Genomic DNA, 27938 nt, shown 5'->3' on the forward strand with positions numbered 1-27938 from the left:
GCTCTCCATTGTTACTGTGCTAACAGCCTGCATATGACGCATCCTAGTCATCGGTCAGATAGTTACAACTTTTCTTTTTTAATTTGGCAAGCTAAGCATAACATCACGCTTTGTGTAATAACCACCCCAGGGTCCCTTACCTTAGGAAGTGGTAGCCCTAGCATGCACCCCCATCTTTTAGGACAAAGGAATTGAGACATAATTGTTAGACATTCCATGGCTGTGGCTTATGCCTTGATAAAATTATCTGATGTCTTACTCTTCGAAAGGTCTTATACCATGATATTGATAGAAGGCTTGAGAATAAGAAAATCTGAGCAATGCCTGTTGATTTTTTTTTCTCCCTAGTGTGTTACAATAGCTACTTGCCACTTATATCACTCAACTAACAAGGTTACTTCTATTCAACCATTACCCCCAGGAGACTATAGCTAATATTAAAGCTCCACAGGTGGGGACTTTGTCGATTTCTAGATCCCAGTCTAGCACAGTGCCGGAAAACATAATAGGCACTAAAATACTATGTTTTGATTAAATAAGCCCAACTATTAGCTTAAAAATGTGCCCTAATGATTTGGAAATGAATACCACATATGATGTAGAAGAGCATGTTCTACTGAGCAAGAGTTGGCCAGGGGGTTGATGAACTGATGTGTCAACCTGAGACACTACATAGGATCCAACATACACTCTAACAACATTCTAAGTTTTGCAGAACTATGTGGAATTCAATTCCAAGGCTAGTTTATTAACCCGTGCAACTCCAGATTCTACTGTACACGAATGTAGAGTTGTGAGATCTCCCTCTATTAATTCTCTTAGTTACACCCGTTAGAAAAAATACCTTTTAATTCATGTCCATCGTGAATTGGGTGCAATGTCTGGCACTGTCACAGTTCTTCTGTACTTCCATTCCATAGTTAACTTTGCTTAAGTAGTGTTGGAAACAGCTTGTACACATATCATATATGTCATATATATAACATATATCTTATATACATATGATATATGTATATCATATATATCATATATATGTATCAACAGTACTCTGAACTAGGTGCTTCAATAGATCTTTAAGAGTGTGTGTGTGTGTGTGTGTGTGTGTGTGTGTGTGTGTGTATATGTATCTATTGATTCACCTGTTTCAGATCATTGCTGATTTTATACAGCCTGATTTTGGAAGCAGGATCCCAAATAGGAAAAAAAGGAAGGTCTTTAATATCTCCTTAAGAAAAAAACAGTCAAAGGTTTTAAATATTACCTCAGTCTCCTCAGTTTTGAAATAAAGGTTTGAATGAAGGTAAATTTTAAGTTTTGAACTCTAAATTTCCCTGCAATTCAGAAAGAGTAATTTTACAACTTCTGTATTCTTTTTTTTTTCCTTATAAAATCACAAGAGACTGTTTCTACTTTAATCAGCTAATTAGACTTCTGGCAATTTCTTCATTGGTTTGACTTTTCTAGGAAATGTATTTTATATTCCTAGACAATTTGACTTTGGTTCATGTTGAAATACTGGCCCAGTCTCTTCTTATAAGAAATCTGTACATAACTGAGGTTTGTTGAGCTGTTACATTGCAGAACAGTTGGCAAGTAGAAAATGTCTTCTCTTTTGCTGCCCTGGAGAACTTGTTTCTCTGGTCTGGCCTTAGACAATAATGGAGCGATCACATTCTGGTGAGCACAGCTGTGTGCAGAACAGTTCTCTGAGCCTTCAGTCCAATCATTTGGGAATGAAAACATCAAAAACTAGCCTGGGAAACACAACCAGGACAGGCTGCAAGTTGGCCATTAATCACTTTACTGTGTCTGCTCAATGCTGTTGTCTAACAGTGTTCTAGAATAAAGTAAAGGTGATAAGTATACAGATCCATTCAATATAGTTCCATACCTGCAATCAGTCATCCTTGTTGATGGATCAGAGGTAAAACTTTTTTAATTCAAATTTTTAGTAACCGATCATCAGTGATAATGAGAGAGCAAATGTATTCTCTGGAATACTGACAGGAAGAATATGACAGAGTGAGACAGCAAGCTTTGGGCAAAAATGAAAGTCTACAGAATAGTGCTGTCTGTTTTTCAGGATGGAAATCGTAGCTGGATGTCAGGTTCAGTCACTGAACATAGTCTGCCTATGACTGTAATGAGCCATGCTTATTATCAAAGGTAAATAATAGGACTCTAGTGTTCTTGAATGCAATCTCTACCATTATTATGAAAGTAGACCCATTGTATAGGGAATTTGAGAACAGAAGAAAGCAGAATGTCTACCTTATTTCTCTATTTAACCAAAGTAGACTTTATAATAAAGAGGAAGACTAACAAAACACTTTAACCCTTCACAATTACATTCCACTTTATAGTTTGCAGAGCTCTTTCAAATGTATTTTCTTATATGACTTTTGAAAATGATTGAAGATGTACATAAAGGAAAAGGAAAGTCAGAGAATGTGCAACTTTCCTAAGGTTGCACGCCCATAAGAGGTGGAGCTGGGAGTGGAATGTTGGCCTCCAGACACCTAGGCTCTTTCTACTGATCAATGCTGCCTCTAATATGGAAGTATCTGCACGTGAAAGCAATGGGTCATCTCTAGACATCAGGGAAATTAAAACACGTGTGTGTGCACGTACACATGTAACATTCATTGAGGACCCATTAATTTCAGACATTTGGATATCTTCGCAGTCATTCTCTTGGGCTCACCTTTGTGATGGATAGCTTTTCTTTGCAACCCTGGATCCATTCTTCACTCTTCTTCATACGTTTTTACTCAGCTTTGTACCCTGGAAGGTTATCCTATAGGGATTGCATTAACAGCCTCTCTTACCCTTTTGTATTCCAGTTGAATTTGCCCAATGGGAAGCATGCAGGAATGATGAGAATGAGGTCTGAATATTTAATTTCTTGTCTGTGATATGGCTGCCAACTGGCTGCACCCCTTGACATAAGGTCACAGTCTTGTGAGGCACTCATAGCGCACCCTTGTTCTCTCTCTCTCCCTCTTCCACTCCCCCCTCAAGGTTCTGGCAATTGACCTTCCACTTGCTCTATCAGGCCTAGACATAGTAATAATATGGGTCTGCTTTTAATAGCCCTAAATACCATATTACCTCTGAAGGGTTCACTATTCCCTACCTTTACCTTTGTAAATATTACTTTTATTAAACCTTCATCAAATGGCATAATTTGAGTTGGCCGTCTATTTCCTATTAGTATCCTGGCTGATTCAATATTATTATTATACATGTTACAAATGGGGAAACTGAAGCCCAAGAGTATTTCACAGTTAAATAACTTGCAGATCTAAGACTTCCCTGGTGGTCCAGTGGTTAGGACTCCATGCTTCCAATGCAGGGGGCATGGGTTCGATCCCTGGTCAGGGAACTTAAGATTATCCCACATGCTGTGCTAAGATCCCACATGCCGGTGAGGCCAAAAAAATAAAAATAAAAATAAAATAACTTGCAGATCTAGGACTATACCCGAATTTTCTAACTCCAAGTCGTGGATAAATATATATATATATATAAAATAATTTGCAGATCTAGGATTCTACCCAAATTTTCTAACTCCAAGCTTATATACTCATAGAGACAGCACACTGAGCAATGATTCTGAATAGGTGTAATTACATATGTGTAATTGCAGCTCTGCCCGGTAGAGCTTTCTTGAATTGACTCAAAGAGTCAGATCAATTCTAAGAAACATACCACCATCATTTATAAATATTGTTTTGAAATTTCATAATGCGTTTGCAAAATAAAGCAGCTGCAATAGTATCTGGAGGAAAATTGGGTAAGATTGCATCTAATCTCTTACCATGCCATTCTGTCTTCCCTGCAGCACCAGAGTTAGCCTAAAAAGCAAGTCTTATCATGTCATTTCCTGTCTTAAAGACCCTCTTACGTTAACTAATATCCAAACTTCCTAATTGTGCTTATTAGCTCTTTTATAATGGACCCTCTGCATCTCCCTTCAGTCTTAACCTTATCACTCCAATCCATATACTCTAGCCCATTTGGGATCATCATTGTGGTTCTCACTTGGGTTGGGGGTGGGGATTTTTCCCCCAAGAGGCATTTGACAATGTGTGGAGATATTTTGGGTTGTCATGACTAAAGAGAATGCTTCTGTCATGGCTTTAGAGTGCTTTAATTGTTTGGGGATGGGAAAGCAATCGAACTGTATGTAATGGCAGCATGATGTTGAGAATGTGAAAAGTTAGTTCTTCTCAGCCTTATCCATGAGAGGGAGGACATCACCTCATATCAGTTTTGATTCCCTGGAACTATTGGCTACTGTTGGGTCTGCTCAGACCTAGAAATGTATGTTGCTCCTGCTGCTGCAAAATACAGAATTAGAACCTGGTGGGCATTCCTGCGTAGATTTGCACAGTGTTTAAGATCAGCCCAGTCTGGGTAGAGAGGAAGCAATCTGTGTATTTTGGAAGCTTTGTTAGAATAAAACACACTTAGGGAGTGTATGAGGCCAGTGGCTGCATGAGTGAGCAGGAGGATGTCTTGAAGGTACAAAAAGAGAAGATGGTGAGGTGGGTGATTGTTTATTGGTACTTTGCTTACAAGGCTGGCCATGAGAGTATCTTCTCTCTACAGTAGATGGCTTAAGGGCCAGTGGATAGTGCTAGGAAGTCTGCTTGGTATGCTATGTGCAAAGTGAGACCTGGGAAGTCTACTACATGAAAGCACATTGCTAGTTGCTTATAGTACTGTATCGATGTCAAGGGACCCCTTGCATTCGTTAGCAGCATTACATCGATTTTGTTGTCTAGTGCTTTTGTTTTATCCCTTCCCTGTCCATGCCTACCAATCTGGCTTTCTCCTTTAAAACTGTAGGAAATGTAAATGGTGTCACTTCCAAGTTTGTGTAGGTAAGAAGAACTTCTCTGTACCATTTACTTTCTACAGTCAATTTTCCCTATAATTTTCACTTATCTTCTTGATTAGGACCTCATCACATCTAAAACAACATATGCTTATAATAACATTAAAGAACCCTCAGTTTTGATTATTTCCTATCTGTTCCTTTGGTGTTAGATGCAATGATTTGATTATGAAAAGAGGTAGGAAGATGATAGGGGAAAGTTGCCTACCAGAAACTTTCTTTCAAGTTAAACAGAAAAGGGTATACCAGCCAAATAATCATCAGCCATAAGTAAGGAAACAGGCACAACTCAGTGTCGTAAGTCTCAAAAAATAGGAGCAAGATAAATGATTCTGAAGCCAAGTTAAGAGGAATGGTCAAACATGATGAGGCTGCCAACCCTGCCTGTGTTCCTCAGGTACAGTACTGTCTAGTTGATAAAAAAAATATTGAGAATTATCCCTAAAATACCTTTATAGAGGGAAAGAAATAGATTGAGTAGATGTTCTTATCTGAGTGAAGAATAATGGGAATGTATGTAAGAGGCAACTGCATGTAACAGAAACAAACAACAGGACTGAGGATCAAAAGAGATGTCAGCAGGGCTAAAGGGCTCAAAAGTTCTAATGTATCATTCCCACCATCATGGCCTTGGGATGCCATGGTGGGCTTCAACCAGGTGGGCTGTCTTAGAGTAGAGGACATTTAACAAAGCTTCAGAAATGACAGCACGGCTCTGAAAGCTAAATGAAGCTTACACACAGTCTCGGCTGAGCTCTTCATTTCTCCCATCCATTTCCTTCCACATTGCTATCTGTCAGCCTACAGGAAAAAAAAAGTACATAGAACTAAAAATATGAAGCCATTAAACTGTAGATGACTCTGGGAGCCAGTAAATCACTGAAACTATATGTGAACAACTAGAAACTCTGGACAGAGCCACCTGAGTATGAGCAGGAAAGACAGTGACATGAGAGTGCAAATAGAAAACATCAGGCAAATAAAATTTAAAAAAACATAGGTATAGCTTAGAAAACTGAAGGAATTTGATCTAGAAGAAAACAAACCAAAGGACAGAAAAGTTTCCCATGAGCTGTATAGTCTGTAGCTCATTTGCACTGTAGAATATTTTAAGAGAATTTAATTAATGGTACAAGAATTCAAAGAAAAAGTAAAAACAAATTAAATGGGTGAATGGAAAAGAGAGACTGTATATGGACTATCTGAGAGCCAAAATATGATCACATAACTTATTTGAAATAATTAGTAACAAAAGGGGTGCAGAGAATACATGGCTAAACATTGAGGTATTGATAGAAGGAAAATGCTTCACAGTGAATGCTGATGAAAAGTCAAAGAGCAGAAATCCATAATAAAGAAACTAAGAGATATGGAGGACAGACAAGATAATTGGACCTCGGAAACAGAAAAACTGAGTACTTTAACAAAGAGATTACCTAAAGGCATTAAACCAGAAATTTGTTCTTAATATAAAGAACTGACTCTATAAAGTTCAAAATAGCATGATGGGTTCTAAGAAAATCAGATATAGTATATTCAACACTGAGATGTGTATTGATTATGTCATTGGGCTTCAAGGAATAAAATTATATTCTTTAGGCATCTATACAAAATTTACATCATTTACCACCTATGAGACGAAATGTTGGCATTATACAATCTCAAGAACAATAAATCAAAGTGTATAAAATTCTGCATGAAATGAAGTGTGACTCAAGAATTACACACAACCATGATGCAATTCAAATATCAAGAGCACAAATAGACTTTCACAAACATGAACAAACTTTGATAATAATAATACTAGTGAATTCTTTTTAAAAAGGTGTTACCATATACTTTGTGACCACCTAGAGGGGTGGGATAGGGAAGGTGGGAGGGAGACGCAAGAGGGAGGGGATATGGGGATATATGTACACGTATAGCTGATTCACTTTGTTATACAGCCGCAGCTAACACAACAGTGTAAAGCAATTATACTCCAATAAAGATGTTAAAAAAAAAAAGAAACTGATGGGTATGTTTAAAACAAAAAACAACAAAAAATAAAATAAAATAAAAAGGTGTTACCATAAAATCCAAGCACTGAAAAGGTGAAATAAAATTACTTAGAAATGGAGAAACTGTGACAAAAGGCATGGTGAGAATAGTGACCATATTTGAATATACAACAAACACATAATGATCATACACATTATGAATGTAGAACAAAGAATGCAGTTGATAATATCCTTGGGTTCCATAGCCATGGACTCAACCAACCTTAGATCAAAAATATTTTTAAAATTCCAGAAATTTCCAAAAAGCAAAACTTGAATTTGCCACACTGGCAACTATTTACAGAGCATTTACATTGTATTTAACACTATTTACATAGCGTTTATATTGTATGAGGTATTATAAGTATCTAGAGATGATTTTAAGTATATGGGAGGATATTTGTAGGTTATATGCAAATACTGTGCCATTTTACATAAGTGATTGAGCATCCAAAGATTTTGTTGTCCGCAAGGGGTCCTGGAACCAATCCCCCAGTACCCTGAGGACAACTGTATGTGGGTATCAGAGGTCCCCAGAACCACTCTCAATTTGAATATTTCTCTAGAAGGACTCACAGGACTTGAGATATTATATTCATGGTCATGGTTTATTACAACAAAAGTTACAGAGTAAAATCAGCAAAGGGATAAAGCATGTGGGGCAAAGTCTGGAGGAAAACAAGCCCAAGCTTCCAAGAGTACTCTTCCAGTTGAGGTGAACAAAACGTGTGCTTAATTTCTCCAGGAGTGATGTACAACAATAAATGCAAAGTGCTACCAACCAGGGAACCTCATCTGAATCTGGAGTCCAGGAATTTTATGGGAAAAGATATATAAGACATTTGTGATAATCAAAATAGGGAACTCTAGAATGGCTGGATGAGGAACTTAGCAGATCTCCCCAGTGAAACAACCATTTAATTGGTGAAAATTATTAAAACACACACAACCATTTAAAATCTCTGAAAACTGTTCTAAGGACAGACAACAAATGGAGAAACATTTATGTAAGAGATCTACTAAATCTCACTAAGAAAAGTGACAGCTATGGTATTTAAACCACAACCTGCTCCCTTCTCCTACCCCAGCCCTGCTCCTTGTTCTGGAAGCTTCATTCCAGGTGGTTATGGCCAAGAAGACAGGATCTCCCTCTCCAACCAGTTACACTGGGACTACAGTTTCACCTCAGATGCTCAGGCTACTGGTGCCTCTCAACTCTCCCCAGTTCCATGTTGCAGAAGCAATATTCCTGGTAGGCACAGCCAAGAAGAGGGCTCACTTCTCCTACTAAATCTCCATTCATAGAGCAGAAGCTCTATCCCAGGTTTGGCATGTCAAGAATATAGGGGCTCCAATTGTCCCTGCCCCAGCTTAGTCATGTTTCATGTTAGGAGGGGCAAGCTGAGAAGACCAGGACCTATCATCTTCCTCCCAGGCCCACTTTTAGAATGGGAATGTCACTCAGGGAGAAGTGGGCCACTGTTTCTGCACACAACTGGGTTGTGTAGTGGCACAGAGGTTCTGCTCTAGGGTAGATGCAAGTTATTAGGATGAAGAGCTCTGCAACTCTGCCTGGCTGTTTAGAACAAGGATTAGAGAAGTTCATGGGTAAAGGACTTTTGAAAATAATGGTGATCTTGGTCACTATCAATTCTGAAGGGACAGGTAGGTCTATGATACTAGCAGTGATGAGTGAAATGACAGACCAGAAGTTTGCTAATGTCAGAAGTTTAGCAAAGAGAATCAGGGGTAGACAAAGCCATGGAGGTCTAGATGGTTGTACACAGTTGCTGGGATACACTCACTCAGAGCTAATTAGAGGAGGAGATGGGGAAGATTTGAAAGTATTACCAAGCTATACACACATCCATCAGTAAGAGGAAGAGCCTATTGGCTCAAGGGGCTTAAGTACAACCTCTTAACTGACTGAACGATAAGCTGCTTTTAGCCAGGGGATACCCCTAGGAGACCAGGCTTAAAGCTAAAACCACACTTATCCTTGGTGGGCTGGAGGACTGTGCATATTTCCAAGACTGCACCGACTCAGGAGTGACAGGAGGGGCAACTTCCAAGTACTAGTCCCTGGCTGAACGTGAGGCAAAGTCTTAAGCTTACTGACCTGTGAAAGCAGTCTCCAAGTCACACAAATCCACCAGATAATGAGTAAAAGTTAACTGACCAAGGGGGCTTAGGTATAATAGTTGAGCAATAAGTGGCTTATACTGACCTAGGAACAACACCTAGGAAGACAGGCTAAAAGATAAAAAATGGAAAAATATCTGAACAAGGACATCAGAGCCTTCACACTGCTGGGAAAATATGTCACAGGATTAGTTCACCCAAGTCATTAAACAAATAAATGAATGAACAAACAGAAAGAAGTAGCCCTGGTGGTGGTCAGGGAGGGGAGAGCAGTATCCAGACGTGCTACAGTCTGTTATCTAAAATGTCCAGTTTTCAACAGAAAATTGTGAAACATACACAAAAAAGTGTGACCCATACATAGGAGTACATACAGGCAATAGAAACTGCCCAGATGTTGCACTTAGCAGACAACTACACCAAAGCTATTATAAATATTTTCAAAGGGATTTGTGGGAATTAAGGGAAACTGTGCTTAAAGAATTAAAGCAAAATATGATAACAGTGATTTATCAAATAGATAATGTTAATAAAGAGATTAAAATTATATATATATATATTTTCAACTTTTCAATTCCAAATTTTCTATCATTTGGGGATTATTTATCTATCTACCTATCTACCTACCTACCTCTCTATCCCTGTCTGTCTCTCTGTCTATCTATCTATCTATCTAAAATGCTTGAAAGCACAATAATCTAAATGAAAAATTCACTAGAGAGGCTCAACAGTAAATGTGAGTTAGCAGAAGAAAGAATTTGCAAACTTGAAGATAGATCAGAAGAGATTATACAGTCTAAATAGAAGAAAGAAAAATGAATGAAGATAAACAAAGCATCAGAGAAATATGGGACATCATTAAGAGTACCAACATATGTATGATGGCAGTCCTGGAAAAAAGAGAGAGAATAGGACAGAAAAAATATTTAAAGAATTAATGATTGAAGATTTCCTAAATTTGAGGAAAAACACTAATTTACACATCAGTGAGCTCTAAGTAGGATCAGTACAAAGGAATTCATTCACATCCAGACTCATTATAATAGAAATGTTGGAAGTCAAAGAGAAAATCTTGAAAGCAGCGAGAGAAAAGTGGCTCATCATATACAAAGGCCCACAATAAGATTAACAGCTGATGTCTCTTCAGAAACAATGTAGGCCAAAGGCAGTGAGTTGACATTGAAAGTGCTGAAAAAAATATAACATCAACTAAGAATCCTATAGCCGACAAAAGCATCTTCAAAAGTAAAAGTGAAACAAAGATGTATCCAGGTAAACAAAAAAACAGAATTCATTGCTAGTATACCTGCCTTATAAGAACTACTAAAAGAAGTTCAGGAAGTGAGAGCAGACAGTAATTTGAATCTACATGAAAAAACAAAGAGCTACAATAAAGGTAATTATGTAGGTAATGATAAAAGAGTATAATCACACATTTCTTTTTCTCTCTTCTTTTAACTGATTTAAAAAGAAATTGCATAAGACAATCTATAAAATTGTATTGTTGGGCCTATAACATATAGAATTGTAATATATTTGATAATAAAAAATGAATGAAGCTACATTGAAGAAATGACACCAGATGGTACCGCTAATCCACAAAAAGAAATGAAGAGAGACAGACATGGTAAATAATAAGCTTATTTAAAAAAACCTCTATAAATATATCTGAGCTCTCCTTTCTTCACTTCATAAAAATAAGTTTTTATAAAGCAATAATTATAACAATGTATTTTTGAGTTTGAAACATATATAGACATTATATGAATAACAATAATAACACAAAAAGGAGGACCAGAAGAAAGCTATGTAAGAGTAAAGTTTCTGTATCTTACTGGAATTAAGTTAGTATAAATATGAAGTAGATTCTGATAAATTAAGATGTATGTTGTAAGCCCTAGACCAACGACTAAGAAAGTAGCTCTTAGTTACTTGGTTATTTAGTTAAGAACCATCAAAGGAATTAAAATAATATGCTAGGAAATATTCACTTAAGACAAAAGGAAGTAGTAAAGGAGGAAAAGAGGAACAAAGTAGGAGAACTGGGGACTTCTCTGGTGGCACAGGGTTTAAGAATGCGCCTACCAGTGCAGGGGACATGGGTTGGAGCCCTGGTCCGGGAAGATCCCACATGCTGCGGAGCAGCTAAGCTCGTGTGCCACAACTACTGAGCCTGCACTCTAGAGCCCACGAGCCACAACTACTGAGCCCACGTGCCACAACTACTGAAGCCCGCATACCTAAAGCCCATGCTTCACAATAAGAGAAGCCACGGCAATGAGAAGCCCGTGTGCCACAACGAAGAGTAGACCCCTGCTTGCCTCAACTAGAGAAAGCCCGCACGCAGCAACGAAAACCCAATGCAGCCAATAAATAAATAAATAAATAAATTTTAAAGAGAACTGTGTAAGTACTATTATGTCAGCATTTCATGATGTGGTCTTTCAACACTCAATAATCTGATAGTTTTTAGATCAAATAACTTTCCTTATTTAGACTTATTTTCCATTGAATAGTATTCTATTCATGGTACCCCTTGTGTTTGAAATCTTTTAAGCAAATTAATGTGAATTCTGAAACAAATTTTGTTTCAGCTGATTCCTATATTAAGTTTTTTGCTTCATCACCCTCCCCTTAAAAATACTATGTTAATAGTAGAACATACTCACCAAGATACACACAAAGGTATACATTGAGATACATACTTTATTTTGTACCATTAGGTGTTTAACTACATATGCACCTGATATTTGTTCTCTGGCACTACCAATATTGACATAAAGATACATTCATTTATGCATATATTCTGCCACGATACATATCCAGAGAGATAAAAGTGGCCATTGTGTGCTGCTGTTCTTTTCTTTTTCTAGCAGCACTCTGGCAAGAATGTATTTGTTTGCTGTGGTGGTTATAAACTGCTGCTTCCCTCCTGTTCTTCATGAAATATTTACAGGACTCAAGTTTTGTTCAGTGTCTTGTTTTGCTTTGTCGTGTCTACAGCATACAGAATTACTGCCATTTGTGAGGGCATTTTCACTTTTGCAAAATGCCTTCACATCCATTATTTCATGTGATACCATTGACAAGTCAGTGAGCATGGTAGGGCAGGGACCAGTGCCATCAGATGCCTTTTACAAATGAGGAAATAGAGCCTCAGAGTTTAAGGGGTCTGCATACAGCTTATAAGTGGCAGTGGAGGTCTAGCAAGCACAAGCCACCTATCTACTAATTTGGTGCCCTCTCCTTCGACTGTGCTTAACCCTGGAAGCAGAGGCAGACTCTGGCATCCTTCATCCTGACGATCCCCTCCTTTCTTCTCTGCAGAGGCATCCATCCTGAGCTACGACGGCAGCATGTACATGAAGATCGTCATGCCTATGGTCATGCACACCGAGGCAGAGGACGTGTCCTTCCGCTTCATGTCGCAGCGAGCTTATGGGCTGCTGGTGGCTACTACCTCCAGGGACTCTGCTGACACCCTGCGTTTGGAGCTGGATGGGGGGCGCGTGAAGCTCATGGTTAACTTAGGTATCGTATGAAGTACCCTCTGCCACTCTGTTTGGGCTTGTCTTCCCTTTCTTTTCTGATTTTCATTGGTTTGACTGAATTCTTTGTTTGTTTCTTGAAATTTAGCTGCTCACCTCTTGTTTAATAGGCCAAGGATAAATCCCCACAGCAACAAACACCTTCTTGTTTCTGCATGAGGTTTTGATGTCAATTTCTGGTTTCTGACAGTGGCGGTTTCTTTACTAGAAGATTTGTTTTCTAAGTTTCCTTTCTTGGTTTTTTGAATCGTTTAGCTTTGTGTAAAACATGCTACTTTGGTCCATCTTTTGATCAAGCACATTCCCATTAAGTCCAACTCCTTGGTCACCACTCAAAACAGTCAAAGCAGAGGACAGGGACAGGGCATGAGATGGAAGCAAAATGGGAGGGTGGTGTTTGAGAGAACGAAGCCATGTGAGTGGGATGAGAAATGCGTTGTTTGAAGCTCCACAAGGACTGTTCACATGGGAAATTCTGGTGGCCTTGATGACACTAGTATCTCTTTATATTTACTTTCTCCTAGTGGGGAGCACAAGTCACATTACTTCTGTTGTCCCATCGGGGAAAAATTCTATAAGTTCAGAGTCTGTGACACATGGAAGGATGGTGTGGCTCCTGATATGTATCCCTTCATCCTTCCTGACATTCCTACCCTTACTAGACAGCCCTTTTGATAAAAATTATTGTCACACTGTTACCAGTTACTCTGTTCTTATATAATACATATCCAGTTTTCCTTAGTGTTGAAAAATTATGACAGTTTCAAATTTGTAGCTTTATTGAGAGAGGACCTGTTCTTCTACTGTAATTACCTATAATGATACTTTGGACATCCCTCTTTTATGGCCTCACATCCTCTCAGGTTGCTGACCTTCTTGACTGGATTCTAATCAATCTTCTATGGAGAGTGAGGACCTCTTGGTTTTTGGAAGGAAAAAAAGCAATCTCTATTTCTGCTGATTCTACTCAGTAGAAAGTTGGTGCCCTGTGTGTTGACAGGATTAGTGATACAGCTGCGCTCAAACTTTCTAAGCCTCTGATTTGTTTGGCTATGTAGAATATGTTTAGATACACAACTCCTTCATAAAGATGTCAGTGGAATGGCTTGTCAGAGGCATGGAGAAGACATGATGGACAAATGTATCAGATGCAGGACGATACACAACCCTAGATGTCCTGGTGGGAAGGTGGGAAATCAATACCAGTCTTATCTGCTGTCAGGTCAACTGGTCACTCTTGAAAAATGACGATACAACAATCCTAAAAATCTCTAGGACACAGAAGACTGTTTTGAGCAGTGACTTGTTTAGTTGTGTCTCTCTTTTTTTTTCCCCAAGTTGCAGCTTTTACAACACTATGCCCTTTTTCTTTTCCAAGCACATTTGATTTCTGTTGTCAGTGTGTCTCTTGGTTTTTCTTTGGTTTGTGTATGTGTGTGTTTGGTTATTTTGGGTTTTGTTTTTCTCTTTTGCTAGATCTTTGTGGGTGTTCTTTAGTTTCCAATCCTCCCCACCATCAGCCATGGTAAATCAAAAGATGGTATTCAACCCTTCAAAGGCCCAAAGCCTGCGGCCCGCATAGCAAACAGCCTTGAGAACAGAGTGTACTGAGCAGCCTGCAGGGACTGGCATTCCCCTGTCCCCCTCACCTTCCCCTCCCTACACCATCCTCCCCACCTGAAACCAACCAACCAGAGTGCATACCTGAAACCACCTCCAGTAGCCTACTGTCAAGTTCTCTGAAAAACAACAGAAGAAATAAAAGTAAAAAAAATAATGCCTCCCACAACTAAAACGAAAACAAATGTGCCCTCCTAACTAGCTCACAGAAAAGAAGATAGGGTCAGTTTTTAACTGTCTATTTCAAAGTAAGACAGAGCCAGAGATATAAGGAATATTCAGCCCCATGGGGTCCTGGGGAAATGCACTTTTTTTTTTTTCCTTTTTAGATGTTGTTTTGTAAGATTAGAAGGCCAACTATGACAGGTCTCACATCTTAGAAGGAAAAATGGAGGTGGAGGGAGATAAAAGGGGATGAAGAAAGAGATGAACAGGTGTCCTCTCTCTCTCTCTGTCTCTCTTTCTCTCTCCCTCTCTCTCTCTCTCTCTCACACATACACACAGTCATGGATCCCAGGTGTATTCCTAGAAGCATTATTTTTTGAATTTTAAACTGTCACGAAAATCTGGGAGGTGTGCTTTTTTTTTTTTTTTTTTTCCTTTTTGCGGTCCACGGGCCTCTCACCGCTGCGGCCTCTCCCATTGTGGAGCACAGGCTCCGGACGCACAGGCTCAGCGGCCATGGCTCAAGGGCCCAGCTGCTCCGCGGCATGTGGGATCTTCCCGGACCAGGGCACAAACCCGCGTCCCCTCCATCAGCAGGCGGACTCTCAAGCACTGCGCCACCAGGGAAGCCCGAGAGGTGTGCTTTTGTAAAAGACTCTGCTTTTGCCTCCTGGCTCCTTTCTGCACATGATCGGTGTAGCTCTCCTAAGTTGAGGCGTCTTAGGCAAAAGAGCACTGTGCTTCTCTAGAAACAATGGCCACTTCTTTTTTCCCTGAAGGGTATGGTTCGCCACAATGACTGGTTTGAATTTACTTTCTTTCAAACCTAACACAGAAAACTGAACTTAAATTCCTTGTACATGTGTACACAACTCTTCATACTCATGCTTTGTTTGAAGGTTCTCTTCCCCCCCTCCCTAGAATATAGCCCTTCATAAATGCTTTTTTTCTCCGTGTCATGAATTCATATTACCCTTTTTTTCATGACAGTAGAAGACATCTCCAAGCAGAGTGCGCATTTACGTACACAATCCCCAAAACTAATTTCAGAGGATCCCTCTCTCCATTTAAGTTGTGTCTCTTTTCTAGCACAGGCACGAATGATATTCCAATTTATTTCAAATTGTTCACACATATAAGGTCATGATATAAATGTCTGTATTTTTCTGATGTAACGTGTCTCTTAAATATCAAGGGGACTAGGCTTTTCCAAGGGCCTTGCTTTCTGAAGATAGCCAGCCGTGGCAATAGCAGCCATGAGCAATGTCCAGCTACACATAGCACGTTTTTAAAAGCTTTGAGGTTGGCCATTGACCAATCATATTTTTATCTCTTAGTATTAAAAGATATAATAATTTTTAATATTATAGTATTTTTAAATATTTTGAAAACCTTATTTTAATCTCACAGTAACTTTCTGAGATAAATCAATAGTGTTTTTATGATTGCTTGATAGATGTGAAACAAAGAAAGTAGGTCACAGAGGTGGGACTTACCCATGTCTCTAAACTACTTAGTCATCATGGGTTGTCTGTTACCTCCACAGATCAATACTGTGGATCAGTGATGTGACAGACTTAATGACTTCTAACTGCTTTCATGATGGTCACCTTTTAAACATGCACGGAAGGCATCTTTTTCTTAGTGCTTGGTTTGAATTGAGCCATACAGCAGAAAAGTCAATCAGTATTGGTACAGACTCATTCATGGGCCTGTAAGAATCCTCAGCAGAATGCAGGCAACCCTTCTTCAGTGGTGGAGGCTTGTAGGCAGTGCCGTGCAGCTTGGTTAATCGCATTCAGATTCTCCAGATGTTCTCTCTCTGGAAACATGGACTTGCAGACTACTGTTTACAGTATGCATCACTGAAGACATAAAACTCCTAGAAACATTCACGTCTTCCGTGCTCAACCTGAAGCTCATCAATATGGAAAATAATAATTTCTCTTTATTTACTAAAATTAAATGAAAAAACTGAAACAGAATGAACAGCACACACACACATACCCACATCCCTCAACTACCATGCCAAGGCTCAGGCAGAGAGAGGACTTTGGCTGCTACTTGAGATCTAAAGGAAATTGCCTTCCCAGGTCAGTTCTTCTGATTCATTTTTCATTAAAAAATACATCATCACTATCAAGACCACCCTCTCAGACCCTGTGAACAAGGAACTGGGGTAGATTTTTCTCCTCAAACTTATTCTTCAAGTAAAGTAGCAAAATAATTTTTCACTCTTGACTTAACATACCCAATTGTCTGCTATCTTGAAAGCTCCAAGTCCTCACATTGTTTTAAAGACACCATTCAGTGCATGGAATCACTTGAGTGAACCCAGAAGGACAAGCCCAACCCAACACCTCTGCCTAGACCAGGTCCTTGACTAAGAATACATCCTCAGCAGCACAGAAACCAAAGCAGAAAACAACTTCTTGTTTAAAATTCTTGGGGTTGTTGCTTTAGGCTCTTTCCCCTTCCTTGTCTGAAGCACGCCCATACTTCTGCTTCCCCTCTTTCTTGAATCCACCAGTGAGGGGCATTTCTCCAGCCTCGGGGGATGGTAGGTGAACCGGCAGCTGAGGCGTCACTTCTTCCTCCCTCCCTGCCCTCCCCTTCCCCAGTCCTCACCAGGGGCATGGCCTCCTCTGTCAGGTGATCGTACCAGTTGCTCCAGGGCTGTTTGCTCCCACTTTTCTGTTGCGGTTGACGACACATGACAAACCTAACCGCACGAAACCAAACCCAGATTTTTCTCAAGAGATGTTCTTCTGGGGAACAAATAAGCTCCCTGCCCCCTTCCTCAGAATGCTTGGGTGCTATAAATTGCTCCTATCTGGATTCACGTAGTTTCATTCTGCCTTGTCATTTGCCACTGGTTTCCTTCTCGCTTGCTTAAAATGGTTTTCTTCAGGAAATTCAAATCGTGGCATTATCTTCCACAAGTCCTCCAAAACTATTGGGTTAACCTTAGCTAGAAGAAAAGCACAGTTTCTAACTGTCTTTTTTTCCTGTAATTTTCTCCTTTTCTGTATCGTTTTACTTCTACCTTTTAATGTCCGGCTTTAAACAAATTCTTATAGGAATTCCCACAATTGAAAACCAAACTTAGGTTCAACTGGGCAGCCTGGTAACAGTTAACCTGAGACATTTCTCTGACCATGCTGCCCAACCCCTACTAACACCCATTGACTCTGCTCTAGACCTTTTATGCTGTGTGTCCCTGACTCCAAACAGATATTAATAAAAGGATAGATACTCTGATCTCTGGCACAAAATACCTTGTCTGGTGACCAGCACAAGAAAATTAACCACCCTTTATTCCCTCTCTTTCCCATTAAAAAAAAAGAATTTTCTTGCTTCAAGACGCAGGATCACAGAGTGAAATAGGTAGGATGTCAAAGGTGCCCAAGACCTCCTCCTCATGTGCCTGTCTCGCCTTCTCCTCAAATGCTGTGGGCGCTTGATTCAGTCTGAGCATTCAGGCAGGAAGACGGAGATGGGCTTCATGAGGGGGTTGGTCTGGGGGCCTTTGAAACCACAGCAGAGACCCCAATCAATTATGATAACATCATACAACTCCTTTTAACCAGCACCCGAGCCCACCTCTCTAAAATCTGGGATGGGTGTTTGTGCGGTTAGCTGTTTGCAAGTGGCCATTTTATGACAGAAAATGACCAGGTGGTGTTAACCCTTTCCTTACCTCTGAGGATAATGGCAAATCTGCCTGCATAAATTTCTATAGCATTTGGGGCCTGACCTGAGGAGAGAGGGTGGAGGGAGTTTGGTTTTAGAAAAAGAGAAAGGGTTAAATACTGCACTGAGAAACTTCATGTACAGATTTTTTTAAATGATACGATATGTCAGACTGGTGATATATCTTTGAAATACTAAAACAAAAATTGTCTTGATGCTACTTTTAAAGATAAATTTTAAGAAAAACCAGTTGTAGAGGGAAACAAACTAAAACCAGCATTTGGTGGGGAAATTTTTGAAGTATTTTCCAAGTTTAACAAAATTAATATTTCAAAGTCCAGTTTTGAAATACTTTATATAAGTGAATAGGATTTTTGAAAGAAAAAAAAGAAGCCTACTCGGTGTCTACTGTGGATATATATGTATACCAGTATATATCTCTATACATACGTGTATATATATATGTGTGTGTGTGTATATATATATGTATCCAACTTTACTAAACAATATACTGTACATATACACCCACGCTTAAACTTGTGCATACTGTATATATATATATAAAATGGCCACATTTCTTGCGTGTGTCTGTCCCCGGAAGGGTGGACTGATTGTTTTTGGATGTCTGCAGCTGTTACCTTGAAGGATGCAATTTCATCTTTCATTTATTTTTCCCCATCTAGACTGTATCAGGATAAACTGTAACTCCAGTAAGTTTTCCCTCAAGTTTCATTTTGTTCTTTAAAAAAAAAAAGAAAACTGACTTTATTTTGTTTACTGTTTTATGAGCTGTTTTTTATTTGAATTATTTTATTTTTTGACAGTGGAGTTGGGGGGAGCTGGGGTTGACAAGCTGAAGGGCTGGGGTGATGGTTTGGGCTGAGTGTGGCCCCGGGTGTGGTTTCGGAATTGCGGCAGGTCCTCTCTTCTTTCCTTGCATTTGTTCTATATGCGGAAAAGGAGGAAAGGGTACCTGGATAATGACATAGTTTGAAAATGAATTGAAATGGTAATTTGTTGTTTTGGGAAAATAACTCTCAGGGGTGGACAAAAAGCATTAGAGCAACCAGAATGCACTTCTCCACTACCAAAAGCTTCAGAAAATGAAAGCAAAGTTCATGACCCACAAGGTGACTGCCAACTCTGACATTTCTTTCTTGGCATTTATCGCTGTAGGTGTTTTTTTTTTTTTCCCTAAGGAGGGTGGGCAAAGCATTGCTCTTGGTAATAATGCAACATTTTAACCAAAGACTTGAGATACATTCTAGCTCTTCTGAATAAAGAATGACAGACTGTTATTTTTACCTTATTCCATTCAAATATTCCACCTCTTGAAGAAGGGTCTTAAGGAGGAACAGGCTGAATGCTACTCACGTATTTCTTCCTCTGTCTCAGAAGTGCACATTAACTGGAGTCATGAAGTAGGGCAGTAGGAGGAGAAAGAGGAAAGATGGGCATGAGGGAAAGAGTAGAACTAGGTGATAAAAGGAAGAAAGGAAGAAATATACTTTGAGCTCTATAGTGTGTTATATTAGTGAAGGCAGCTAAATAACAATTAAGCAACTAGGGTAATTGGTTAGGGTGATAAGCCACAATAGATAATCCCAGCATTTCAATGGCTCAACAAAAATGGTTTCTTTCTTGTTCGGGCAAAGTCCAGTGTCAGTTGAGCAGCTCTCCTGATCAGCTCTCTTCAAAGAAGTAATTCAGGCATCTAAGATTCTTCCATGAGTTGGATTCAACAACCTTGGAGTTTTTCACTTCCCATTCTATCCATAGGGAAGAGAGAGAGAGCTTGGATAGTTATGCAATATGTTTTATTGCCTTGCCTGAAAATGCCATACATCGCTTCTGCTTAAATTTTGTCAGACATGGTCCCATCTTAAACTCAGAGGAAAGGGAAATACAGTCTTCCTGTGGACCAAAATTGGATTGATTGAGCATCTAACGCACATGATTCTCAGTATTATCTCCTGAAACACACATGATTCTCAGTATTATCTCCTGATTTTTTGCTTCTTTCCTTGCTAGGGTCTTTCTGTAGGAACAAACTCAGAAAAGGAGATAGCCTCTTACATTTCATTTACTTGTTTATCCCATCCTTCTAAAAATTTTAAAGGTGTTAGCTGGTTTAACCTTTCTTGGGAGATATATTATCAGGATGACAAACAAATAAAGCCCAAATCCACTTCTGGGGGGGCAAATGTTCCATATAAATGAACAACAACAACAAAAAGAAATGTAAAAAATTGATATAAACAACAACTTCCTAAAGTACAGTGCTTTCTGCTTGTCTTGGCATCCCTTTCAGTTAATTTAAGCAATGTCCTATATTGCTGTGTTTAAATATTTCTAATTAGCCAGAAATTTCTCATGATATTTAGATCGTTACAAGTCTAATTGAAACATCCTTTTTCTCCAAAGACTGGCATTTTCTCTTTCTTTAAGCAGCTTTATTGATATATAATTTCCATACCACAGAGTTCATCCATTGTAAGCCTACAGTTCAGTGATTTTTATTAAATTTCTAGGGTTGTCCAAATATCACCATATTCACATTTTAGAACATTTCCAACACTCCCCAAATTTCTCTTATGTCCTTTTGCAGTTAATCCCTTCTCCTACCCATACTCCTAGACAGCTGTTGGTCTGCTTTTGTCTCTATAAACCTGCCTTTTCTGGGCATTTTGTATAAATGGAATCATGTAACATATAGTCATCTGTGTCTGGCTTCTTAAAAATATATAGCATATCTATAGAAAACTTTTTCTTTTCCTTTTGCATTAGTTTCCAGAAGGAAATAAGATGAAAGCTGAGCATGAAGGTGGAAAACGTCTTCCAAAGTTGAATCTGGCACCTTCTGGCTTCAGAGACTTATTTGCAGAACAGAACTAAGGGAGTTATTTGATCAGGGTATCAGGGCCTGCTTTTTGTGTTCTATCCATACTTTATCTTACATTTAATTCCATATATTCCATCTGATCAACCATGGAGAGTCATCATAAGACAAGTTCCCAAATTCTTTCTCCTGGGAATACAGTGATTCTTCTCCAGGACACAGATGCCAGCAGATTTTCTAAGCCTGATAAAAGATTTTCTATTCAGAGCCACCAAAAGCAGCATTGAGAGGAAATGCACACAGCAAAGATGCGTTCCCAACTTTGATCACAGAATAGAAAGAATATAACTGGTTTAAATCAGTATTTAGGTCAAAAGCCAAGATTGGATTTTGAAAAATCAATTTTGAATCCTCATGATAAATCTTTAATATACTGAGGAAGTTAGTTTTGGTGAAAGCATCAGAGAAAGAATACATAGTGCCCACTAGTTGCACGGGGGTTGAATAGAAACAAAACAAAACAAAACACAAGCTCTTCAAACTAATCTAAGTCCTTTAATGCTGAGGTGTATAGATGTGTACCCAGGGTAATGTAGAGTCACAAAGTATATGTGATACATTTTCTTGAAGTTAATTGTTGATTTGGAGTAAAAACTTGAATTGAGAGCAAAGTGATATATGATGCAGAAGAATGCAAATAAACATGAATCTTATTTAATAGATAAATCTTATTCTTATGTTTTAAGAAAAAACATTAGAATTCAAAGACCTATCATTTTTATTGTGTATCTTCTCTATTCCATTCCCACCATTATTGGCACGTGGGGAGAAAAGTTTGAGAAGACTATACAACTAAATTAGGAGATAAAACAGGTACAGGTGACTAGAACTTCTAAACCCCTCTTCTCACATACATATCAGAGTTCATAGTTCAACCTGTTATAGAATCTCAAGTTGTTTCTGTAATCTCAGGTTGTGCGGATCCTGTCTCTTACACAGTTTTTCACTGGAAGAGTACAAGAAATAAGATTGATTTGCAGCCTGAGCGTGAGAGGGAAGGTCTTTCCACTTACTCCTGAGCTCCAGCTGGCATTTCAGTAGCTGTCATAGGGTGCAATTGCTCAAGCTGCAACACAAAACTTTTTTCTCTTGAAGGGACATAGTGAATTAAACTTTAAGTTTGGATATAAGTTCATGAATTTTTCCAGTTAATTCTTTTTTAGAATGCCTGTTCTGTGAAAAGTCAGTCACGTAACATACTGAATGACATCATCTGGTTTTTTTTTTCCTGTTCATCTGCCTCAAAATATTGTTCGTTCAGGGAAATGGCTATTTCCAAGGGTGTGTGTGACTGTCTTTTTAATGGCAAGAAGAACATGAAGAAGGACCATCTTCCAGTGTGAGGAGAAAACAACTGGACATGATAGAGGGCAGTGATCACAAGACAAAAGCCTTTTTCCTTTTGGCTTTCTTGGCTGGCCCTTCTGTCAGTAACTGACACAGCTCCATGGCAAGGGTTTCCAAGAAGCAGAAACAATTTTCTAATCAGGTTCTCTGCCTTTCTCCCTTTCTTACTTTCTCTTTTCCAGTACTTTGTCTTTCCCCATAATATCTATGGTATACTTATCATTACTCATTCCAAATCTTACTACCCCTGCTTTCAAAATCCTGCAAGAATACCACACCATAAACTTTTCTCAGGCTGTGATCACCCAACGTTTATTAGAGACTGTGCCAATCAAAGTCTTTGGTTGAATCGGGGATATGCTGTGTTTGATTCATCTGCCAGGGATATTTCAAAATAAGTAGTAAGGAAATTTCCAATTTAGAACTGACTTTAAAACTGCAAAAGAGCAACAGAGTTGGCAGTCATCATGGTGGGTTGAACTCCAGGGTGACCTGGAGCACAGCTAAAGAAAACAGGGTTGCTTTCTGGGAATTTCTGGAGGAAATCACTCATTCCTATGGTTCCAGTTCCATGAGGCTGGCCGTACCTAAGAGGCATGCAGTTCTGAAAACAGGTATGAACGTCTTGTTGATCTCGTGGGTGTTTGCTCAAATGACAGTCTGTAAAATGGTTTGCCGTCTTTAACCTTGTCTGATTGTGACTCTGCTGCCCTATGATTTCCTAGCCCCTCCTTCATCCCATCCCTTTTAAGCTGTGTGCTGTATGAATGAATACAGTGACCTCATATTGATTAAATATGAGTATAGTATGAATGAATATAGTGAACACAAATTAATGAATATCAGTTTCCCCCTTTTTTCCAATCTTTCTCTCTCAAAGGCTAATTCCTCTGTGTGTGGCCATTTTCTCAATCTTTCTGGAAAGGAGGGCATATATCACATGAAAGTTGTGAGGAAATCATGAGTTTTGTGTATATGCCTGATGATTTAGGTATATGTAGAGCTCCCCCCAGTTACTTTGAACTTGAAGCCTTACTAATTTACCTGTGATAAGTTTAATTTTTTCCTTCTTTAACATACAAAAATATAATGACCTTAAAACAATGAAGTGCCACAGTGTAGTCATTTGTGTCTGAGAACAGCTTTTATAATCTTGTCCACTTCCCACAGACTCTGTTATCTTTGAATCATAGAGATGCACAGTAATATAAGAGCTGGAAGAAAATAACATCACAAGGATGTTCTATATCTCCAAATCATACCTCTGAAAGCTACTAGTATTTACTAAATATTCCTTCTCTAGCACTTGCTCTGCCTTGCACCTGTTTTTTGCTTTTTGCCTTCGCTTCTCTGCTTTGGGTTTCCAAGCAGACTCAATGCCAGTGTTTTGGCAAAGTCAACAGGGTGTGGGTGGTTCTTGCTTAATTTAGGCATTAAAATTTATTACACTAGACTTCTGGTTTCCTTCCCTTTTTCTCTGTCTTCCCTGTCTGTGGTACCAGAATAAGTGACATCATCTTTAGGCCTGCTTCATCTAGAAATCCCAGAGCTGACTTGTTTAGCTTATCCCTTTAACTCAGAAACACTTACCTCAGGTCAACCAGGAAGGCTGACTTCTTCATTACTAAGTCTCTGCGAAGGAAACTGTAGAACCTCTCTGGTATCCATTCCAAGATTTGGATCACCATTGCTGTCAGCCTGATCATACTACTTCTCTTAGTAGAGTTTTAGTGAAGATGGAAAAAAATCACAAAGCAGAATCTTATATCCAATAATGTATTATTCTTTATCCAACTATCAACATCACACCTGAGACTTTGTATTTCTTTATGGAATGATTATGGTGTACTTCAACTTTTACCAAAACCTGAATTTTAAAAGATAACACATAATTTTGTTTCTCTTTGGAATGTTTTATATTTCTTGTGACATATAAAATACCTCACATGTAAGTTTATTCATAGCATCAATAATAGGCAGATTTGACTGTGATAATAGGATGCTTCCTAAACACTGAATATTACAAAGAGCAAAAGGACTCTGGAGCCAGATAGTCTGGGTTCAACCCTTTCTATACCACTAATGAGTTTTGTGTCTGTGGACAATTTACTTTAACCCTGAGTTTCCTCAATTGTAAAATGTGCATAATTATAGTATCTGTGTCTTTGAGTAAGAACAGAAGCTAGAACATAACATGTGCTAAATGTGTGGTGATGGTGATGGTTTTGGTGATGATGAGGATGACTAGTACTAGCAGTGTATTTCAACTGAAAAGATGATCTTTTGAGAACTGTTTTTGTTCAAGAATGGATACCTATGTATTCTTAAAACCATTCTTGGTAGCTTAATAGATGCTTGTAAAATGAGCATCCTACTTCCTTCAGTCTATTACTCAGGGCAATAATAAACTCTTTTCAAGGCCATCAAAGTTGCATTGGATTCTGCATCAATAGCATTACTAATACTGTTGATGAGAACATCGCATTGGGTTTTTTTTTCCCCTCAGTGCATTATGATAAATACTTGATGTGAACCCAGAACTAATGAAAATATTTTGGTTTCATGAGTTCTTCTGTTTTTGTCTTGGAGACTCTGATATCATTTTAATAAAAGCTTAATAGTGTTCTAAAATGAAAATATTATCTTTAAAGTGCACAGATATGATTCAATGATATCATATTTGTGACTTTAATATCTTGTAATGTCAATTTTTTATAATCTAAACAGGAACTAAAATAAAAGAGAGTCAGAGAAATAAGAGTTTTTGCAGCAAGGGTACAGATTTCTGGCTAAGAACATTACTGTCTGTCTGGCTTCCTTGGCACATTCCTGGCATGGATTTAAAAGTCATCAAGTTTATTCAGACCGTTGTGAGAAAGGAGGGCTAGACCACCAAGAGGAGAAGAGAGTCATCCCCTTCTTAGGAGATCTTGTATTTTGGTTTCAACCAGTTTGTTGAAGCATAGCATAAGTCAGTATGTTAAGAGATTCACATGTGGACCTTTGGGTAATGGAAATTACACATACTCCATACACATACACAAAGGCTGGTGGTCCAGGCCTTATCAGATTTATACATGATGCCCAGAGAAGTAGAGAATTAATGACCATTTAGCAGTTAGAACTACAGTACCATCCATCCTCAAATTCTGAGAATGTCCTTGAGCACAGGTTAAAAGAGAGAAAAACAGAAGAAGGAACGTCTCTTTCAGTGGCTTTAGCTAAGACCACTTTTTCTGTGATTTGAAACTGATCCCTGGACTCTAACATGCAAATCTATCACCTTTTGGTCTGCTTCTCTTATGTACAGTGGGCTCCTGGTATGGAAAAGTCCACTCAGGAAGGTATTTTAACATTTGTAATCCATCTGGATTTTAGAAAGGATAAAGGGATTGGGATCAAGCACCCAATTAAAGAGTAGATAGAAGTGAGATTGAAGCATTATATTGTAAATAAGTGCCTTCCCAAGGAGAGTGTTTTGTCTCATAAAAGGAAGAAGCAGAGGAAATAGCAAAGGAGATGGAAAAAACAAAGAAGTTATAAACACACTTCACGAAGTATATAGATATAAGCAATGTTGATAGAGTTACTGAATTCTAGAAAAGGTTGGTAAATAAAGGAGTAAAATTTCTCTATCTTAACATCCTAAAAATGAGCAAACACCTTGCCAATTTAGGAATGATCTGCACTGTCTGGCAAGAGTGGCAATATAGACTCCTAGAACTGTTTACAATCACAGTTCAAGCCACTGTACTTTTCCATTAAATTAGTGTACATAGTTTGGAGATATGTGCATACATAATAGTGATATCTTATGTCAACACAGCCTAAAATTTTTATGCTGATATCTGGCCACTGTAGGATTTTCATGACCTGAAGCTACCTTGGACATAGTGTATACTTAAAAAATAATTAAGTCACTGAGGTAATGAATTGTACCCATTTCTCTACCTTAATTTATTATTTTTACAAATACTCTTAGGAATCGATACAGAGATACAAGCCGGAAAAATATAAACTACAAGTCTTTGTTTTGTTGTCATTCTAAAAGGAAGAAAAATAACTGGAGTGAATTTGTTCTTTTATCCCTAATAATCTGAAAGAATAAATATTATTTTCTCTGTAAAGCAGGGAACTTCAGACAAAATGAAGGTTTTCATGAAATCCAATTTGGCCAGGCTTTGGCTGGAGTCAGAAGAATTTCATGAAGGAAGGTGAATGTGTATCAGTAAATATTACATGTTGTCACTCTTTGTTCACTTATTCGATGAACATTTACTGAGAGTTAACTGGGTTCCAGGTGTTGATGTCAGTTTTAGGGATTTATACTATGGATTTCCAAGGAAAATGCAGAAGGAATCCTCATAGACTAGGCACACCCCCATTTTCCCCTCATTTTCTGTTTCTCTTAGAGAAATTGAAACTCAGAAGTATGTACCTTTAAAATCCAGATGAGTTTCTCATAGATTTTATTCAGCAATGGTTCATTTCAGTATTCCATTCAACATAATGGTTTCTTTTTTTCACAATGTATGTATGTTCCTAGTGCTGAGGCCCTGGACACTGGGTCTCCTTAGTCATGTCTTTTTCCTTATTTTCCTTTTTCTGTTTTGGCTTGTCCTCCTGCATCTGACCACCTGCTTAGAGCCATACAAAACGTCAACAGCTGATGTTTCAGGCACTGTAATTTTGACTATAAGTGGTGTTTCTGTTTTTTCTTCTACAGTTTGAAAATGTCTTTTTATACTCTGATCCATTTTATTTGTCTAATTGCTGCAGTAAGATTTACAAGGTGACAAGTTCACTAAGTATTAGTGTTAGGCACAGTTTATATTTAGGAACAGTTTATATTTTGAAAATTAGGAAGGATCACTTTATCAATGAGGTGTGGTATGTGTAGTAACCATTTGGCAAGTTACCATTACCAACCAAACCCTTTATTCCTGTTTGATAACAAGATAAATTCATCAATGAATATACTTCTTTTTTGTTGCTTTTCACTAGATAGTATATATAGTGCAGCAGGTTTCACTCATACATTATTTAGGAGAAGATTATAATTTAAATTATAGAATTTCTGGAACAGTTAACCACAAAGTGCAAGTCTCCCTACTGATTCAGAGCATCTCAACAAACAGAGTTTTCCTCAGATTTAGAATCAATTTTGGGAAGAAAACTTAGACACCAGGGGATGTTGCTTCTGAAAGAAACAGAGTAATTTTCTGGCTGTTCTATTGATTAAGTGACTAAAATCACAAGGCTTTCTAACTGGATGTTTATGAGAAGTTAGAGAAATAAATCTTAAAGGGGATGTTTACATTTTCCTTCTGAAAATGAAGTTGTTTCAGAGTAAATCTGATTATATAGTATTTGTATACAAAACAATTTTGCTGTCATCCCCAAAGCCTTGTGAAAGCAAGAGGTATATGGTGCTTAGTTATAGTAATCTAAGTCTTCCTGAATGGCTGACATTATATTGCAATAGGAAAATGTTAAAAGGCATGTGTTCTAAAAGAGAGACAAAATGTAATAGAGATCATATCCCCTGAAGCAAAGTCTTTGAACGGTTATGAACTCAGGAT

General features: G+C 38.4%; 1 protein-coding gene across 15 annotated transcripts in view; it reads left to right on the forward strand.

Annotated features, from left to right (window-relative positions):
- NRXN3 (neurexin 3) overlaps positions 1 to 27938 on the forward strand; it is a gene marked incomplete at both ends in the record, with an annotated part of 1631502 nt that overhangs the window by 568524 nt on the left and 1035040 nt on the right. For 10 of the 15 annotated variants that reach the window (XM_079699579.1, XM_079699593.1, XM_079699590.1 and 7 more), the window contains 2 exons: positions 12412 to 12615; positions 18794 to 18820. In XM_079699579.1, the coding sequence (XP_079555705.1) occupies positions 12412 to 12615; positions 18794 to 18820 (231 nt within the window). The remainder of the gene's footprint in view (positions 1 to 12411; positions 12616 to 18793; positions 18821 to 27938) is intronic. The other 5 variants (XM_079699591.1, XM_079699592.1, XM_079699596.1 and 2 more) reach the window with 1 other exon arrangement.

The sequence above is a fragment of the Hyperoodon ampullatus genome (assembly GCF_949752795.1).
Source record: "Hyperoodon ampullatus genome assembly, chromosome: 3".
Lineage (NCBI taxonomy): Eukaryota > Metazoa > Chordata > Mammalia > Artiodactyla > Ziphiidae > Hyperoodon > Hyperoodon ampullatus.